At 39.7% G+C, this 20333-nt stretch overlaps 1 protein-coding gene across 1 annotated transcript in view; it reads left to right on the forward strand.

Annotated features, from left to right (window-relative positions):
- Positions 1-6322, forward strand: part of rlim (ring finger protein, LIM domain interacting) — a 70975-nt gene extending 64653 nt beyond the window's left edge. Inside the window, exon 4 of the mRNA XM_063061037.1 lies at positions 3067-6322. Coding sequence (XP_062917107.1) covers positions 3067-4757 — 1691 coding nt within the window. The 3' untranslated portion in view covers positions 4758-6322. The remainder of the gene's footprint in view (positions 1-3066) is intronic.
- Positions 6323-20333: the final 14011 nt, after the last annotated feature.

Raw genomic sequence — 20333 nt, forward strand, 5'->3', positions numbered from 1 at the left:
AGTTCAGACCTCAGTCCAATTGAGAATTCGTGGCTGGCCTTGAAAAAGACTGTTCACTCATGATCTCCATGCAATCTGACAAAGTGTGAGCAGTTTGGTAAAGAAGAATGAAGAAAAATTGCGGTATCCAGATATGCAAAGCTGATAGAGACCTATCTACACAGATTCAAGGCTGTAATTGCTGCCAAAGGTGCATCTACTGAATACTGACTTGAAGGAGGTGAATACTTAAGCAATGAATTCTTTTTGTTTTATATTTGTAATTAATTTAGATCACTTTGTAGAGATCTGTTTTCACTTTGACACAAAAGAGTTTTTTTCTGTTGATCAGTGTCAAAAAAAGCCAAATAAAATCCGCTGTGATTCAGTGTTGTTAAACAATAAAACATGAAAACTTTCAAGGGGGATGAATACTTCTTAGAGGCATTGTATATCTTTGTTTATTTTTTAAATTTTTTTCCTTAGCTACCCTCTACTCATTGTTTTCTTAGGATCTGTGGATATTTATGTTTTGGATTGTGGAGCTATTTAATTCATTTTGAATTAGCTTTAGCCTTCTACATTTCTACAGTTTGAAGTTAACTTTGATCTACAGTAAGAAGTTGCCCATAAATGAGCAATTGGAGGAAAATTCTTGGGTTAAGTGATAACTCATAAATATGGAAGGCACAAATATAAGTAGTTACTATTTAGGAAATCTGTCAAAGTTGAAAATCCCTCAGCTGGGTGATGTTGAGAACCAGAGTGTCACAAGTGGGCCGGTAGGGATTTAGGATGTTTTGCGTTCTTTCTGTTTGTGCATAGCTCCACTTACTTCCATCATAGCTACTCAAAGTGCTGAGAACCTTCTCCATTTTGAGCAGTCATGAAACAGGGATTTCTGTGAGTTGGTTCATATGCTATATTTTTCTCAGGAGGCTTGTAAACATCTTTGTAATTTTTTTATGTTGTGTTGAAAGTCTTTCACTATGATGGAGCACGGAAGAGAGTGTTTGTTTCAGTAGTCTATTCATATTTCTGACACCAATGTGACCTGCCCACCCCCACTGGTTGAGCATGATCATAGCTTCAAACTTAAAGACCTTAGCCTGGGTAAGGATGCTGACATTGGTTCTCAGATTTTGCTAATAGATTTAGAGGATTTTGTAAAGATTGGTTTGCTGATGTTTCTCCATTAATCTTCATCCATTTCTCTAAGGCGTTCAAAAGGATGCTCAGTGCGTTGAGTTTGGTTTCTAATTTTACAGTTCACTGAAAGCTCTCACATTGGAGTTTTTGCTGCTTTTCATATTGAAGTCTGTCTTCAGTATGAGGAGGCTCCCAATATGTGAAATTTTGGTTTTTCAGCATCTTGTTGCAGAGCTAGGGCTGGTGATTTTGTGCAACAGGGTAATTTGGTAGAGGTTCTTTATCTTTATGTTTTATATGAAGCCCATCCCCTCATATGCTTCAATAGAAGAATTTTTGATTACTTGAATCTTGGCCTCCAAATGTAAATGTCATTGCTGCATGTTGAATCAATGCCTAGGCCTGGGGTAATCTTCACTCTGGTGCAGAAATGATAGTTTGAAAGCTGAAATGAATTTGCCATAAAAAGGAGGAGAAAATTAGGGTGATCTTTTATATTGGTTGACATAGCTCATAATAAATGAGCAAGTATATTGGATAGCTGTAGTAAAAGATGTTTTCTTGGGATAGGAGGAGTTTGGAAGATGTGGACATGCCCAGTAAAACAAAGTGGATGTTTAGTTCCTTCAGGGATTTTGTATTAACAAATCAAAGTTATCTTTTCTGTGTTTAATTTGATAATGGCCACTTTGCTGAAGCCAAAAGGAGGGTGATGGATATACTGGGGAAATGTCTGTCTGTAGAGCTCCTCTGGCTTTGTACAGCAGGATTTCACAGTGATCCAGTCAGCAGAAACATGGTATCAATGTGCCAATGGTCTGATTTATTTTGTTTTTATGTTGTAGCACTACGCGTGCCCCACGTGGACCAGGTTAATGGTGTCCTTGATGGGTACCTTTGTGCCCAACTTCCCACCCTTTGGTTTGCTTTAGTGGCTCAAACGTATTTGGCATAGTGGAGGTGACGCACAATAGAAGCGTCAGAACTTTGGCCATGACAACAGTTAGACATCGTGGTTCCAGTTTGGCATTATAATATGTGCAAAGCTGTATCAGCATCCTCCCTTTAAAGCTAACAATTCAGTAAGAGGGAATGAAATGTTGTAAATCTTCTTTGAATGGAGAACCTTAGTCTAGCACCTTATATAGCAGGGTTTAGAAAATCTCTAAAAGTTACAGATATCTGCAGCTCCAATGGTGCAAGAAAGTTGGTGACAAAATGTAGCCCTTAACTATCTGTGGTACTGAGTTTAGATGATCTTATTGAAGTGTATGCATCTCAGCAAACTGCTGTGGTTTAAGTTGGAAAATTGCTCCCTGATTTCTCTGGACAAGTATGATGTTCTGCCCTTCCTTTCGAGGCACTCCATCATCCAGAAGCACTTGTGTTCTCTTTCGCTGTATTCTAAAGGAAAATATGTCTGGGCATCTCAAAGTCAATAAACTTGAAGCAACTACAGGAAGCACCATTCACATGGTGCTTAGCAAATAGCAAAGTCTAGAAATTAAACTTGAAGTAGGTGGTCTTTTTAAATACTGTTGATAGGTTTTCCTTTCTTCTGCCAAAACATATGTTTCGCCGTGCGAGGTTAAGAAGTAACATCACCCAAAGCTTGAACTCCAGTTTTGGTGATCCATCTTGCATTAGTGAGGCAGGTTTTCAGACCTCAAGACTAATGCCAAGATGTCTCATGGCATATAAGGCCACATAATTGTGTGTGCTTCTGCAGACACTCTTTTGGAGATCCAAGGGCACTCTTGGCACCCTGAAAGTAGATGTTTGCCACCTGAATGTAGTGCTGTACTGTTCTAAACAATCAGGCTAGGTTTTATTCCAACAGTTTGGAGGATTCATAACATTCAGAGAATCAAAAGGACCCTACACATTTGCTGAGCTATGTTTTTCAGTTATTGATGTTTATTTGTTTTGTCCCTGTAGGTGCTGAAGGTTTGGACGAAGGGTCAAGTGGCGATTCACTTCTGGAGTGGTTGAATGCTTTTAGACAGACGGGTAACACGACGAGAAGTGGGCAGAGTGGGAATCGCTCATGGAGAGCAGTCAGTCGTACAAATCCAACAAGTGGTGATTTTAGATTCAGCTTGGAAATCAATGTCAGTCGAGGTAGAATCGATCAAAGTGCCGAGATGGAAAGTGAGCAGCTCATGGACACTTCGAATGCAGGAACAACATTGCCACCAACAGAAGAAGCTGTGACACCTGTACCATCTAGAAACATAAACCCATCCCCACCAACAACAGCACAACCTGCACAAGCAGTAACAGCTCCACCAGTAACCGTAACAGAGGAAAGTGTCCAAAGTGAACCAGAGAGGTCTGAGACTGGTGTTACTAGACAGAGTAGAAGACCAAATGGGGAATTTTCTTATGAAAACAGATCTGAACCTTTTAGACAAGACCTTGAAACCCAGCCACCTCAAGGTCGTGTACAAACTGGCAGAAGCAGAAGTCCAGAACGTCGAAGGTCCTCTAGAACAAGAAGCAATCGAAGCCGTTCACCCTTGCATCCAGTTGAAGGAACAAGTAGATCACGACGCCAGACTTCCCTCCGGTCCGTGAGGTCCAGTTCAGAGAGTGGGACAGAAGGAAGTTCCAGAACTAGGCAGCACGTAGTGTCCAGGCAGAGTCGGGTTGGAGATGAAGGGTTGACGGGAGTAACTAATCCTTTCTCAGTGTCTGAGTCAAGTGAACCTAGAGAGTCTTCCCAAGAAGCGGTTGATCCTACAGAAGCTTCCTCCAATGATTCATCTACAGCTGGACGACGACCACCTACCATTATGTTAGATCTGCAAGTGAGAAGGGTAAGACCTGGTGAAAATACAGATAGAGATAGTATAGCTAACAGGACCCGCTCAAGATCCCAAACAACAGACAACACAGTTGTGTATGAAAGTGAGCGTGGTGGACTGAGGCGCACTTTCTCCCGCTCTGAGAGAGCAGGGGTGCGAACTTATGTAAGCACCATTCGGATTCCTTTTCGCAGGATTTCTGATTCGGGTCTTGGGGAGGCTGCCTCGGTTGCTCTCCAAACCATACTGCGCCGAATAATGATGGGTGGGGAATTGAGTTCCTTTGTGGACAGTGACAGTGACTCTGAAACAAGCAACAGGGGCCGAAATCCAGTGCAGGAAGTCTCCGAGTCACAGAACAGCACAAGTGAGTCTCCAAACGTTGCTTCAATAGGTAGAACAGGAGAGCAGCAGGCAGGAGTGCAGCGGAATGACAGTGAAACAGATAGTACAACTGGTGCAAGGAGAAGAGAAGCTCAGCAGACTCGAGGCTTGTTTGGACTTGAAGAAAGTGGCACTTTGCCTATACTTAGGCTTGCCCATTTCTTCTTGCTAAATGATGAAGATGAGGATGATCAGCCAAGGGGACTGACTAAAGAGCAAATTGACAACCTGTCCACAAGAAATTTTGGGGAGAGCGATGCAATTAAAACCTGCAGCGTATGCATTAGTGAGTACACTGCTGGCAACAAGCTTCGCAAGCTTCCCTGCTCACATGAGTATCATGTTCACTGCATCGATCGCTGGCTGTCTGAAAACTCCACGTGTCCCATATGTCGTCAGGCCGTTTTAGGTCGCGCTGTTGGTGATAACATTGGCTAGTATGTGGCCTCCGCAATTTTGTGCTCCCAGTATTGATGTAAAGTAGAATTAGCTAGCTGTATTAAACAGTGAACCATATAAAATTTTACTCCAGAATGCAGAGGAAATTTCAAGATAGCCATACCTAATATTTCTGTGTGACTGCTTCCTGACATATGTTAAAAAAGATCTTTAGTATGGGTTTGGACATTTTGTATTGATTCTATTACAAGTGTGCACTGTTGCATTGTATATGAAGTGAAACAATTTTACCATGCTTAAATATGTATTTGGGGAACAATTCTGGCATTTGGTTTCTTAAGTCGGTTGATTGAACCCTTAATTAAGATTTGTTCTTAGCATGGTAAATAACTTATTTAAACTATAATGCTTTTGCTTTCATTTTGTCCAGGGTGAATCCTTGGCCTATAATTTTGTCATATTGTTAGTACTTGTATTGAATTACAATTTTTTTTTTCATTGTTTGGATTTTTTAAATCAAAACATTTCCTTTTTTGATGTATAGTTTTGGTTTGGGTGCACACTTAGTGATGGTGTTTTAGTGATTCAGACTTTTTCATTGTTGGAGAATTTATGTATAGGGTAGAGAAATTGGCCAATTAAATTAGCAATGCAAATTTACTGCTATTTAAAAATACTAATTCACTGTACATCTTTAATGAAAAGATTGCCTTATATTGAACGTGTCTATGGGACAAATTGCAGTTATTCAACAGATACTGTACTATGAATTTGTTTACTATCTTCTAATTTTCAGTCAATATTAAAAAAAAATCTGATTTTATTTCTTTGGAGTTACTCTGTACATCCCTTTGAAGCTCTTGCCTTTCCACCTTGCATTTTCAGTTTTAGGAAAATAATCCAGTCTCACAAACTCTAGAGTAAGAAGTCATTTGCCTTTGGGAAGCTAGATGTTTATTTTTTCTTTATAATTGAATGGATTCGTGAGACCGTGGATGCACGTGTTAGCCTCTCGACACATTTCTGCAACCCTCAACCCTGCGCCATGTAATTTGTGCCTAATAACATAATTTCCCAGCTCTCAATTAAGATGTCATTTGGATTCACTGCAACCGTCAAGACCATCAGGACCGTCAAGGTGTTGTGTAATAGACTAGTTTCTGAAATCCTAATCAAGTACTGCAAGTCAAGGTGCAGTCCTGATCTACATGAAAAATAAGCTCTGGTATTCTGCCAATTGACATGTTGCATTTATAAGTTGTAAAGTATAAAAATGCTGGGTTTCTTTGATAAGAAAATTCCAGTTTTGTTCTTTTAAATATGAAATTGAAATACATTTGTATTATAATTAATGTAAGAATGGACAAGTTTGTTTCTGAGGCAGAATGCCAGTTTTTGTTTTTGAATATATATATGAGCAGATTGTGGGAAGTAATGACACGATTTGGTATCGTGCTTACCCTAATGTATATGGAAAGAATCAGTTTTGTATAAAGGTAATGAGCTATGAATCTTGTATAAATTTTAAATACCAATATTGTAATGTGTAATTTCATTACTTAAATTTCACAGAGCCAATGTTAGAAAAAAAATGATAATAGGAATCTCACAGATTGCGATTAGCCCTGCAAAAGGCAAACTGTGTAGTAAAGGTTCAAAGCAAATTAGATGAGTGTTTTAAAAAGTCCAGGGAGAGTTTTTCTGCAGCTGCAGAAAACTTGCCAAAGTCATTTGCTTTGGTCAACTGTACAAGGCCTATTTAAAGTGATTTAGTTTATTTATGTAATCTGTTGTACTAATTTTTGTAAACTAGTAACTGAGTTTTGATGAAAAAATATTTGATTATCCAGTTGTCATTTTAATTTCTGGAGAAAAGGAACCTTCAGTTGCAGAAAAACATTTATCTTTTGACATTGACCATTTAAAAAAAAACTGGGGTATCTATAAATGTTAATAAAATGATAAACTATCAGTGCCATTGTCTGTGAGGTTTATTCCCCTCCTTTCCTCTTTAGTTGACTCTCCTTTAATGTTAAGTGCATTTATCCTTAATGGTTAGTTATCTATAAACTCAGCTACTTTTTACATGTTAATGTTGTCATTGTTTAATACTATCTCCTGACACTATTTCAGAATTTTTTGACCATCTACCTCTGCATTCATGCAATATTTAAAGCACATAAATATCATTTTATTTAAATCAACTTAAAGCATTATTCGGAATCAAGACTGTTGATGTGAAAGCTAAGATTGGGAATGTCCAACGTGGTCACTTCTGTCAATGATGTGTTTATTTGTTTTGGTTTCTGTGTTTACAGTGTTGATAAATACAATATTAGAAACTCCTGATATCTAGTCTGTTGCTTCACTGTTTGTTGTCCTACATCAATAAGTATGAGGTGGTTCCTTTTGGTAGGTCAAATATGATGGCAGAATATAGTATTAACGGTAAGACTTGGCAGTGTGGAGGATCAGAGGCATCTTGGGGTCTGAGTCCATAGGATACTCAAAGCTGCTGCACAGGTTGACTCTGTGGTTAAGAAGGCATGCAGTGCATTGGCCTTCATCAACCGTAGGATTGAGTTTAGGAGCCGAGAGGTAATGTTGCAGCTATATAGGACCCTCGTCAGACCCCACTTGGAGTACTGTGCTCAGTTCTGGTTGCCTTACTACAGGAAGGATGTGGAAACCATAAAAAGGGTGCAGAGGAGATTTACAAGGATGATGTCTGGATTAGAGAGCATGCCTTATGAGAATAGGCTGAGTGAACTCGATCTTTTCTCTTTGGAGCGACGGAAGATGAGAGGTGACCTGATAGAGTGTATAAGATGATGAGAGGCATTGATTGTGTGGATAGTCAGAGGCTTTTACCCAAGGCTGAAATGGCTAGCACGAGGGCACAGTTTTTAAGGTGCTTGGAAGTAGGTACAGAGGAGATATCAGGGGTAAGTTTTTTTTATGCAGAGAGTGGTAGGTGCATGGAATGGGCTGCCGGTGATGGTGGTGGAGGCGAATATGATAGGGTCTTTTAAGAGACTCCTAGATCGGTACATGAAGCTTGGGAAAAATAAAGGGCTTTGGGTAACCCTAGGTAATTTCTAAGGTAAGGACATGTTCAGCACAGCTTTGTGGACCGGAGGGTCTGTATTGTGCTGTAGGTTTTCTATGATTCTATTAATGATGTGGTTGGCTGTTAAGGCACAGCCATGGGTGGAGGGAGAAAGCCAGCCATGAGTGGATAAAACAGTTTACCATTATTTAAGAATAACTCAGGGGAATTACAATCTTATTTCCTGATGTGAACATTTCTGCATATCTATTATTGTCATAATTTTGTGAAAAAAAATCTTGCTTCTAAATATGTGGGCTTGCTTTATTGCTCTCTACCAGTGAAATCCCAGGAAAAAAAGTTGGTGCAAAAATTGAAGACACAAAGATCAAGCAGCTGAAGATACAGTGTGCAAACCTGAACAGTAGTTAATTGCTTTTATTTCCATTTTAGCTGATTAGTTTTGCACATTTACATGTGTTGGTAGGCATACCACTGCTTTCAAGCAACTTGTTTTGATTTAGGTAACACTGGTTTTTGAGTCAATGTAATGTTAAAACTGCTTAGTATGTTGTATAGCCCAAATCAGCAATTCATAAGTGTGCACTATCAAACTAGCTATTCACAATTGGTTAGCAGTTCAAATGTCTTTGACCTGAAATGTTAACTAGCTTTCCCTTCCATTGATGATGCTTGATGGGCTGAATTCTTCCAGCATTTTTGATTTTGTTTGCAATTCATAATGTTGGAGGAAAGCCCTGTTGTTGCTGACAATTTACTAGTGAGAAGCACTCAATGTCTGAATGTACTCTCAAAATCATACTTTAAATTTCTTTTGCAATGGAACAAAGTACAGTACTGAAAGTACTCAGAACATCTAATAGTATCCTTGGAGAGAGAAACATTTACTGTTTTAGGTCAATGACCCTTCAATAGAACTGGGCTTGGTTCAAGATGTTATGTTTTAAGGTACAGAGGATGAAACAAAATGAAGATCTGCTATTGATAGCTGCAGCAGTCAAATATTGCCATATTTTAGATCATAAGATTGGGTATTTGGCAATGCCGGTTCACAGGTTTGAGAGTTTTAGAGTTTTATATTTATTCTAACCTAGTAAATCTGCATTTCTTTAAATCTATTATTAACTCTGCGCAAAGCTACTGTATGTTTTTTTTTCAAATGCAGGGAATTTTGTTGTTTTCACCTGAGATTTTGCACTTGAATTAGATCATAATCAAGCTTTTTAAAAATTTCAGCATTGAAAAGATAATGGTTCAGAAATGGCACATCTCACTGCATCTGGATGCATCTTCTTGAATGTTTCACTTTGTAACTTGCTGCTAATGCAAGCTGTTGAAGCCAATGCATCTAGTGCCTTAAGAAGTGATGAGTGTAACATTGTAATGTTAGTGTTAATTATGAGAATGCCGATAAATTAGAAAAGGAAAAATGGATTAAAACAAAGAAAAATAGGATTTTTGATAAAGGTAAATCACATACAGTTGCAAGAAAAGTTTTATGAACCTTTTGCAATTACCTGGTTTTCTGCGTTAACTACTCATAAAATGTGGTTTGATCTTCATCTAAGTCACAATAATAGACAAACACAATCTGCCTAAACTAATAACACACAAACAATTGTACTTTTCATGTCTTTCTTTGAACACATTGTTTAATCATTCACAGTCCAGGCTGGAAAAAGTATGTGAACCCTTGTATGTAATAGCTGGTAGAACGTCCTTTAGCAGCAATAACCTCGACCAAACGTTTCCTGTAACTGCTGATCAGTTTAGCAGAATGGTGAGGAGGAATTTTAGACCATTCCTCCATACAAAATAGTTTTCAGTTCATCACTTTTCTGGGATGCCTTGCATGAACAGCTCTCCAAGTCAATTGAGCATCTCAATCGAGATAAGGTCAGGACTCTGACTTGGCTATTCTAAAACACAAACTTTCTTATTTTTAAACCATTCTGTTGATTTATTCTTGTGTTTCAGATCATTGTCTTGTTGCATCATCCAACTTCTGTTAAGCTTCAGTGACAGACCGCTACCCTGACATTCTCCTGTAAAATGTCTTGATACAATTTTGAATTCATTGTTCCTTCAATGATTGCAAGCTGCCGAGGCCCTGAGGCAGCAAAGCAGCCCCAAACCACGATGCTCCTTCCACCATGCTTCACTGTTGAGATGCGGTTTGGTGTCTGTGTGCAGTTTCCTTTTACCTCCAAACATAGAGATGTGCATTTCTGCCAAAAAATTCAACTTTTGTCTCATCCGACCATAGAACATTGTCCCAGAAGCACAATAGAACATCCAGGTGGTCTTTTGCAGTCTTGAGACATGCCGCAATGTTTTCTTTTGGAGAGCAGTGGTTTCCTCTGTGGTGTCCTTGCATGAACACCATTCTTGTTCAGTATATTTTTCACAGTGGACACATGGACAAAGACTTTAGAAAGTTCTAGAGATTTCTGCAGGTCTTTTGCTGTTACTGTTCGGTTCTTTTTCACTTCCTTCAGCATTCATAGATTGGAACACCTGACTCCAAACAGCTTTTGCAGAAGGCATTACCCCAGAGGTTCACATAATTTTTGGAACCTAAACTATGATTGTTTAAATAGTGTACTCAGTAATGACAAGAAGTAGTACAATTGCTTGTGTATTATTAGTTTAGGCAGATTGTGTTTGTCTATTATTGTGACTTAAATGAAGATTAGACAACATTTTGCGAGTAATTTTTGCAGAAAATGAGATTGCAAAAAGGTTCACAAACTTTTGACTTGCAACTGTAAGTGTATTTGGAAAAGCAATTGTGCATTTGCTGGAATGTGATTAAATGCTTAATATTATGCCCAATGGATGAGTGAGATGGATTAGTGAGGCACTAACAGTATGTAAGTACATTCTCAATTAGCAGACTTTTCTATGGCAGGCTTTAATGGAGATTTAACATGCAAATTTAGTAAATTATTAAATACACTGGAGAAGTTAGTGATGAGATGCTGCTTTTATAAAGCAAGGTCTGGAGGTCCTGCACTAGTTTTAGGCTAGATGCAACCCATATAATTTTTTTCTTATGACTTGCCTGAACCACTTGTTGCCTTGAACGGAAGGGACCTCAGAAGCAAATCTTAATCCTAATTGCAGTAATTAGGTCAAGCGTTCAAAATTACAGAGATTATACTGACCACAATGCGAATTTTGTTTATATTATTCTGTCCCCTTCCATTTCACGTGTCTGTCTAAATGCTTCTTCAGTGTTGATACCATGTCTGCTTCCAGCACCTTCTACTGTCTGTGATACAAAAGAACTTGCCTCACAAATCTACTTTAAGCCTTCCCCAAACCCCCCCCCCCCCACCTTAAATCTATGCCCTTCCACAATGGGGGGAAAAGGCTCTGGCTAGTAACTCTATCTATGCTCCTCATAATTTTACATACGGAGAAAATCATATGAAATACTGGATGCACTGCCATATGCCTGCTAGCCATCACTTTCATGTGCTGGTTGAATAAGTCAATTGGAGTATCAAATAGATAGGAATTTACTAAATAAAAACCAATTTTGTGTGCCTAGAAAATTATCTGTGGTTCTGTTAGACTCCAGAAATGTTGGTTGAAAAGATTAAGCAAAGTTATGAGGGGGGTGGGGGGCAGGTTTATTGATAGGAAGGAAACTCTGCTTGGTAAAGCCTCTGTTAGCACTGAGGAGGTGGAGAATGAAAATTACTGCCAGAAGGTGTTATCAGACAAGGAGCAACAGCTGGTGTTCACTTGGCCATTGCACTATGTCAAATTTATGAAGGCAATTTCTTTTATAATGTGGATTTGAAAATTTAGTTGGGAGAGGGAGGAAATTGAGTAGTTTTAAGCAGCCAAACCTCAAAAATTGTAATATAATTTTCTAACAACCAACACTATAGATTAATTTCATACTAAAATGCTTTAATATTTGTCCCAGCTGCTAAACATTGTTATCTGTACAACATATATTAGTTCATAATGCTCTTTTTCCTCTGGTGTCAATAAACTAGTCTGTAGGCCCTGCCCACTGCTAATGAATGGTGCACAGCACACACTGTTGACTTCCTCTATTTTCATGCCCATATAACTTACACTTTTGTCCACAATCTTGATTTGATGCCTTCAGCTTTGCATTTTGATTTGACCTTCATCTGTACCTTTGCGTTTGTCCTGTATTGGTAGAACTTTGCCTCCTGTCAGAAAATTCTCTAATCTAACACAATGGTGTGCTGTGTTCTTAAGCTGGAAGCTGAGTAGCCTATCAGCTGATAAGCATGCAAAAGATCTGTTGAGCTGTTTAAAGGACTTACAGTTTTCATATCTTGGCCTACATCTCCCTCATTCAGTGAAACATAAAATTTCCCCATACAAAATAATGACTGCATTTCAAAAGCAGTTTGCTGGTTCAACTTGTGCTATAATGAGGGAAAATTCAACATGGCTTATTTATTTTATCCTTTCTGTGACTCACTCTGGGTGAGGTGAATGGCAATGGACAATAAAAATCTCAGCAGATGAGTTGATTTGAATGTTAATTTCTGTGCTGAGTATGTGCTCAAGGTGGTTACCATTGGAACAGTTCAGAGGTATGTGGATAGGTACATGTAAAAAGATCTTTTTCTTTACATGGAGGGGAAGGGTTATGGGCTGAATATGGAAGATGCTGTCGTTGGCATGGACCACTTGGGCTGAAGGACCTGTTGTGTTGAATTACTCTATGACTATGCCATGGCTGCCTCCAGTTTTTTTTCTCTATTGGAATCTTACAAACAGCCACATTTGCAGTAATTCCATTTTGACAGCTGATATCCCTGAGTTTGTGGCTTAATTAACTGTCAAACTTGGCAGGGTCTACCTGGTATCTGAGACTTTGAGCTGTGTTATAGTTGGTCTTTATTGGGAAAGTATGATGGAAGTTCTTGTACACTGATTTCTGGAGAGGTAAGAAACTTGTTCTGTTTAATATATAGACTCAATTTACTTTCTGTACCACACACTGAACTTTAGGGTGAAATGCTGTGCTTCTGAGCTACTCAATGGACAGGCAGACTTATCTGTTCTTTTAGAACATAAAAGCTATGTTCTTAAAGGTTCATTTTACCATCAATTTAATATATACTCTGACAATGTGTCACACTGCTTTTATTTCTAACAATGTATCCACAAAACGTTCGACAGTCTGTTGCAAAGTGCCCAAACCACAATGTTCAGTGGCAGCACAACTCTAGACCCTGGTCCAGTGAGAGTTAGAAGATGAGAAATAAAATTACATGAGTTTTGGCACAGTGTGTGCAAATGTCATACTTGAATCAATATGCTGTCCCTAAATTTGAAACTAAAGAGATGGAATAAGAATTTGATGACAGTACGTCTATTGCATGAAGTGCCTCCTTTATCTTGTAAATCTATTTGCAAAGTGTGCATGGTGTTACCACTAGTCCCTTATTGTTACTGGGTTTTAAGGTTTTGGCATCAATTAGCCTGAGTGGTTCCACAGAGAAAACTTGAAATTTTTGTGTATGAGCATCTTAAAGGAAGTGGCAGCAATCTGAACAATTGGCACTCTGGCTCCTATTAAACAATGTTTCACCACAAGGTGGAGACCTCAAGGAGCTAACTCTGCCTTGTTCATAAAGTTTTCTGAATGTTTGCAGAAATAATTTAAAGAGTGCTTAATTTATTTGTATGAGCATGTTTTTAAGGTCATGCAGTTAGAACTCAAATCTCACTGGCAGTTGTCTCTTGTTGGACCCCAAAAAGTTTAAGGTCTGATTGTAGAACTTTTCCTGGGAGCAGATTAACATTTATTTAAAAATTGGACTTTTGCAAGAATTAGGTGGATTTTTTTTACTTTTCAGCAAAGGTTTGACGCTACCACACAGGAGGAAGTGGTGAGAAATGTCTCCATCCATGTTTTGGAATCTATAATTTGCTATCCCAGAACTCCATCAGGATGCTGTTAATTTCTGGATACTGATGGGAAGGTAGAATCAAGGTAGATGAACCATAATCTTGTTGAAAGATGAGTGGGTTTTAAAAGGACAATGCCCTGCAGTCTCATGTTGGTTATGTCCATAGGGTCAATGGGTTCAGTGGGCATTTTATAGTTTAACTGAAGCAAAACAGTACAATTTATGGTGATGGTTCAATCTGGAAGAGAAACTGTTGAGTTGAGGGTCAGACCAGGGGCAATTGTTAACACAAATGTCATTCTAAACCTGTAGTGTGTGTAGTCCATTCTGCTTGAACATGCAATAATACTAGATTTTCCATTCCATATAGCATTTATACAATTGGTAAAAATGACACGAACCCTTCAAGGGTTAGTTAGTTGTGGATATGCTGTGTTGGTGCTGGAAGCATGACAACGCTTAGAGGCTGCCCCCAGCACAATCCTAGCTGATTTGATTTGGAGCAAGTGATGAATTTCACTGTGTTACAATATACATGTGACAAATAAAACAAATCTTTTTTTAAAAAGGATCGTAACATCTTGAAGACTGTTGCCATAGACAGCAAACAAATTGCATCTTTAAATCCATCGTACAGTTGAAACTTCAAGAGTTTGACTAATTGATACAACCCCTGGGCAAAGAATAGACATTTCCCAACGTTCCATCAATCTTACAGAAAATGCCGGGAGCACTTGAGTTCTGCTGATGAATCTGATTCATAATATTAACTCTATTTCTCTTTCGACATCTGTTGCTGATCTGTTGAATGCTTCCAACATTTTGTTTAAATTTCAGATTTTCCAGGATCTGCATTTTAAAAATTTTTTTCATCAGGTTTATTACTTCAACTTTGTAAATCCGATGGATCTCATTGAAGTATAGGATTCAATATTTATGACATTTAAAGTTAACCTGAGTTTAACTTTCTCTTGATGCTTTTAGAATGTATTATAGGGCAACAGTTCTCTACATGAAGGAGAAACCATATTGCATCATTATTACCTAGTTACACAGTGTAAAGCATCAAGAAGAGGAAAATGTGCCTAATTAATGATGGCAGTAAGTCGAATGCTTAAATACAAATTTTAAAAAATGCAAATAAAATTAATGGGGCAGGGAGTTCTGTACAAGGATAGCTTCATTATTTATGTAGCATCTGTAGCAGTTAGAAAATGTTTCAAGGTGCATACCCAAGGACGTTAGCTAGTTTGATGCCAGTCTTCCAGAGGTGGTCACAGATTTGATCAGCACTTTAAATTTCTAGAGTATGCCTGGTTCTGATGCAGGGTCTTGACCAAAAATGGGAATGGTCTATTTCCCTCTATTGATGCTGACTGACCTGCTGAGTTCCTGCAGCTTTCTATGTGTTGCTCCAGATTTCAACATCTGCAGCCTTCCATAAGCATGGCAATTAGTTTGAACCTTTTGATGGTCTTAGCCAATGCCAAATTAGGTCTCTTGCAGAAAATTGTAAAACTGGGCAAAAGGTTGTAGTACCTTGTGCCCAAAGTAGATACTTATTGCAGAATTTGGGTGATTATAACACACGTTATTTTGCACATAAAGCAACAGACATAAAAAATGCTGGTGAATGCAGCAGGCCAGGCAGCATCTATAGGAAGAGGTACAGTCGACGTTTTGGGCCGAGACGTCGACTGTACCTCTTCCTATAGAGGCTGCCTAGCCTGCTGTATTCACCAGCATTTTTTTATGTGTGTTGCTTTAATTTCCAACATCTGCAGATTTCCTCGTGTTCGCGTTATTTTGCGCATACCTCACTTTACCACACAGCACTTAAAAAAGGTGATGAGAACTCAAATCCAAACTTCCCAAGGCAGCAGCAAGCATTGGCTGTAGTGATAGAACGGGTTAGCTTCTATGTTCTAAAAGAACAGGCAAGTCTGAACAAAATACTTGGCAGAAGGAAGGCTTATGAACTAGAGAACTAGGAGACCCTTGAGATCACTACACTTATTTATTCAGCTACACCATGGAATAGGCCCTTCAAACCACGCCACCCAGCAATCCCCCAATTACTTCTATCCTAATCGCGGCACAATTAACAATTAGCCTATCAACCAGTATGGCTATGGAATGTGGGAGGAAACTGGAGCACCTGGAAGAACGCCACGCAGTCACAGGGAAAACGTACAAGCTCATTCCTTACAGGCAGTGGTGGCGGTTTCCAGCCCTGAACAGAATAATGGTCAAATTTAATTTCCCTGCTTGAGTGATAGAGGAAACGAAACAGGATGAAAGTGGGCACTTTGTTCTATCAGGTCCATGTTGATCAAACACCCATCAACACAAATCCCACTTCTTGTACTCCCCACATTCACGTTAACTCCAACCAGATTGTACCACTCACCCATGCACTAAGGTCAGTTTTACAGTGACCATTGAACCTACCAACCTCGATGTGGAAAGAAACCGGAGCATCTGAAGGAAATGTATGTGCAAAACTCTGCACAGTACTGGAGGTCAGAATTAAACTTGGGTTCCTGTGCTGTGAGGTAACAGCTCTACTAGTAGTGTCACTGTGCTGTTCACAAGGCTCCTGTCTTCCTCCAGTCCACCTTTTTCTCCCATTGATTGTTGAGTTTGTTTTAATTTTCCAAAACTCCCTGGACTTGGGAAGTTTCCATTAGATTGAAAAATAATTAAAGCAGCTACTTTATTCAAAAAGGGAGGAGAATAGATAACAGGAAGCTACAGGTCTGTTAATATTAAAATGTTAATTATGGACATTACAGCAGGGCACCTGGGAAAATTAAAGGAAATCAGGTCAGTCGATATGGTTTTGGGAAAAGAAAAGTTGTGTTTGAATCAATTTATTAAGGTTTTTTGAGCATGTAACATGCACTCTGGATAAAGTGAGACTGGTGGGTGTACTTAGATTTTAAAAAAAAGCAATAAAAATACAGAAGACATTTAATAAATGTTGCTGAAAGGTTATTGTGGAAGATAAAAGCTCATGGTGTAGGAGGTAATGTATTGGTGCCAATAGAAGATGGCTGGGCCAACAAGAGGCAAAGAATAGTAAGAATGTGTAACTAGTGGAGTGTGACAGTGAATGTACTGCAAGCCCAACACTTTATAAGACGGTACTAATAATACAGCGGTAAATTGTACACAAGAGATTCTGCCACTGCTGGAAATCAAGAACAGTGCACACAAAATGTTGGAGGAACTCAGCAGATCAGGCAGTATAAATGGATAGAAATAAATAGTTGACATTTTGGGCCAAGACCCTTCATCAGGACCACATGCCTACCCAACTTTGTCCCAATTTTCTGAATTGTGCTAAATTTGTGGGTTTCCTAAATGCCTGAAGGGAAAAAGGAAAGTATGTTGTAGCTGCAAAGGTATGCAAATAGGATAAGTGAGTGGGTGTGTCCACATTGATATCGTCTGCATAGGTTAGTTAAAGGGATGAGGTTTCACCATGTGAATGTAGAGAGTTAAGGAGAAGGTTAAAAAGACAGACCTTTTTGGAGTTGTAATTGCTGGATTGCGTCCAGTGCCATGTGCTAGTGAGGGTAAGAATAGGAGGACGGGGCACATAGCTGAGGAGCTGATGCAAGGAGGATTCAGGTTCTTGTACCACTGGGACCTCTTCTGGGGCAGAGGTGGCCTGTACTGGAGGGATGGGTTGCCTCTGAACTGGAGAAAGACTAATATCCTAGCTCGGAGGTATAATATAGTGAGCAGAATTTAAACTAAACTAGCATAAGTGTGGAATCCTAAATGATAGTGTGGCAGATGAAACAGTTCAGGCAAATTATAAAATTAAGAAATAAAATGTAATTAGAAATTCAAGTGAACAAGTTCAGTTGGCAATGCAGGGAGCTAGAAAGGTCTAATATTTCATTTTGATGCAAGAAGCCTCACAGGGAAGGCAGGTGAGCTCAGGGCTTAAACAGGCACATGAAATGGTGGTATGACAGCTAGACGAATGGTTGTGGAATGGGCTGGACTGGCAGCTCAGTACTCCAGAGTACAGATGCTACAGATAGAAGTGTTCTTCAAATAGCCTCTGACAACGAAGTCCATTTCCTGGGCTTCACGTGTGTAGTTACTAAGCCCAGTGGGGCTGTCTCTACTGACAGGAGAAGGGGCAGAGGTGAGCTACTGGCATCTTAAAACCATTCACTTTGGGCAGATGGAGCTCATCAGCTATGGTTGGCATCTCATCAGGGGTAGGAACACTGATCTCAAACCTCTGCCGCCTTGCGGCCATACCCACTCATGGGGAAGGCTTCAGGAGTAAATCCCAAGGAAAAACCCAGAGCTGGAGCCCTAAGACATTCCTATATTGAGTTTAATACTGACTGGCAACTCCTGCAGATGCCGCTGGTACCAAACTGTTTCGATCTCTGCCGTTCTTTTGGATTCATCAGCTGCAATGAGAGGGGGAGCCTTCTGCATATGCAACAGCTTACTCTCCATATCGTACTTCGATGCTTTGAGTACTGGCCTGCATCTCAAGTAGATAGCTAGGATGCAATATCCTTGGGTGACCTTGAACAACGGTGGGCCCCAATGGTTAAGTTACTGGGTGAACATCCAGACACCTGAAACAGTAGATCCATTCCCTTCCACAGATGCTGCCTGACTTGCTGGAGTATTTTGTGTGTGTACTTCTAGCATCTCTTGTAGATCAGTAGGTTCAGTCACTTGGCATTCAAAATGTGGGAGTAAATTGGATTTGACATTGGCTTTGCAGGAGACGCCTGACAGTGGTTGTAGATGGTAGTGTCTATGACAGGAGGCCTGTAACTAGTGGTGTGCCACAGGGATTGGTGTTGGGTGCATTCTTGTTTGTCATCTATATCAATGATCTGGATGTCAATGTAGCAAACTGGATCAGTAAATTTGTGAATGACACCAAGAGTGGACAGGGAGGAAGGCTGTCTGGAGTGGGATCTGGACCATCTGGAAAAACGGACTAAAAAATGGCAGATGGAATTTAATGCAGGCAAGTGTGAGGTAGTAAACTTTGGGAGGACAAACCAGGGTAGGGCTCTGAGAAGTGTGGTAGAACAGAGGGATCTGGAATACAGGTCCATGATTCCTTGAAAGTGGCATCACAGGTAGCTAGAGTCGTAAAGAGAGCTTTTGGAACATTTGGCTCCATAAATCAATTTATTGAGTAAAGGAGTTAGAATGTTGTGTTGAAATTGTCTAAGATATTGGTGAGGCCTAGTTTGGGGTACTGTGTGCAGTTTTGGTCACCTACTTAAAAGGAGAGATGTCACTAAGATTGGAAGAGTGCACAGAAAATTTACAAGGATATTGCTAGTTCTTGAGGGCTTGACATATAGGAGATGTTGAATAGTTTAGGACTTAATTCCCTAGAGCACAGGAGAGTGTGGGAAAAATTTGATAGAAGTATGCAAGATTGAGAAGTATAGACAGGGTAAATACAGGCAGGCCTTTTCCATTAAGGTCGGGTGAGACTGGAAGTGGAGGTCATGGATTAAGGGTGAAGGGTGAAAGGTGAAATGTTTAAGGGGAACATGAGGAATAACTTCATTCGGAGGGCGGTGAGAGTGTAGAGTGAACTGCCAGTGCAAGTGGTGGATGCAGGCTTCATTTCAGCGTTTGAAAGAAATTTGAACACATACATGGATGGGAGGGGTATGGAGGCCAATGGTTTAGGTGCAGGTCGATGGAACGAGGCAGATCGAGTTCACCACAGACTACATGGCCTTAACTGTTCTATGACTTAACCCAAAAGACACATTTGAATCCCATTACAGCAGCTAGAACATGAAAAAATTCCAGATGTCAAATAAAACTATGTTAAAAAGATATTTGCAGTTATGGTAATCCTGATGAAACTAGTGGATTACTGCAACCCCCCTTCCCACCCAGTTCACTAATGTACTTTAGAAAACCAAATTTTATCCTCTACAAGTGATTCCAGGACCTCCAACATGTTGATTCATGGCTGACTGTCATGTTAGTGACAATTGGAGATGAGCTATAAATGGCAGCATTGTCCACTTCCTGTGAACAAATGTACGAGGGAAAAGTCCTCAAGGGCATTATAGAGGAAAAGATATGGTTAAACCAAAAAGAGCGTGAAAAAGACAGGATTTTACCAGGACCAGAGAGTCTGAGTTATAGGGAGAGGTTAGCCTCGTGAGGTCTTTATTCAATAGAATATTGGAGAATGAATGGGTGGCTGTGTAAAGGTGTTTAAAATTAGAAGGATGATACTGGTGTTTTTGCCAAGGTATTGGAGCCCGAAATTAGGTGACGTGTTTAGGGTGAAAGAAGAAGACTTATAAAGTGGCCTGGGGCGGGGGCAGCCTTTTCACTCAGAGGGAGGTGATTACATGGAATGAGCTTCCAGAGGAAGTGGTTGAGTCAAGTACAGTAGTATCATTTGGGAAGCACTTGGACAGATACATGGAGAGGTAGGGCTTAGAGATATATGGGCTGAACGCTGGAAAATGGGACTGGCTGGGAGGGCACCATGGTTGGCATAGACTCTTTGGGTGAAAGGGTCTGCATCTGTGTGGATGTGGTCCATAACTCTTCACTTGTGGAGATAACGAAAGGCCCAGGATTGAACCCATG

The sequence above is a fragment of the Mobula hypostoma genome, chromosome 10 (genome assembly GCF_963921235.1).
Source record: "Mobula hypostoma chromosome 10, sMobHyp1.1, whole genome shotgun sequence".
In the NCBI taxonomy this organism is placed as follows: domain Eukaryota; kingdom Metazoa; phylum Chordata; class Chondrichthyes; order Myliobatiformes; family Myliobatidae; genus Mobula; species Mobula hypostoma.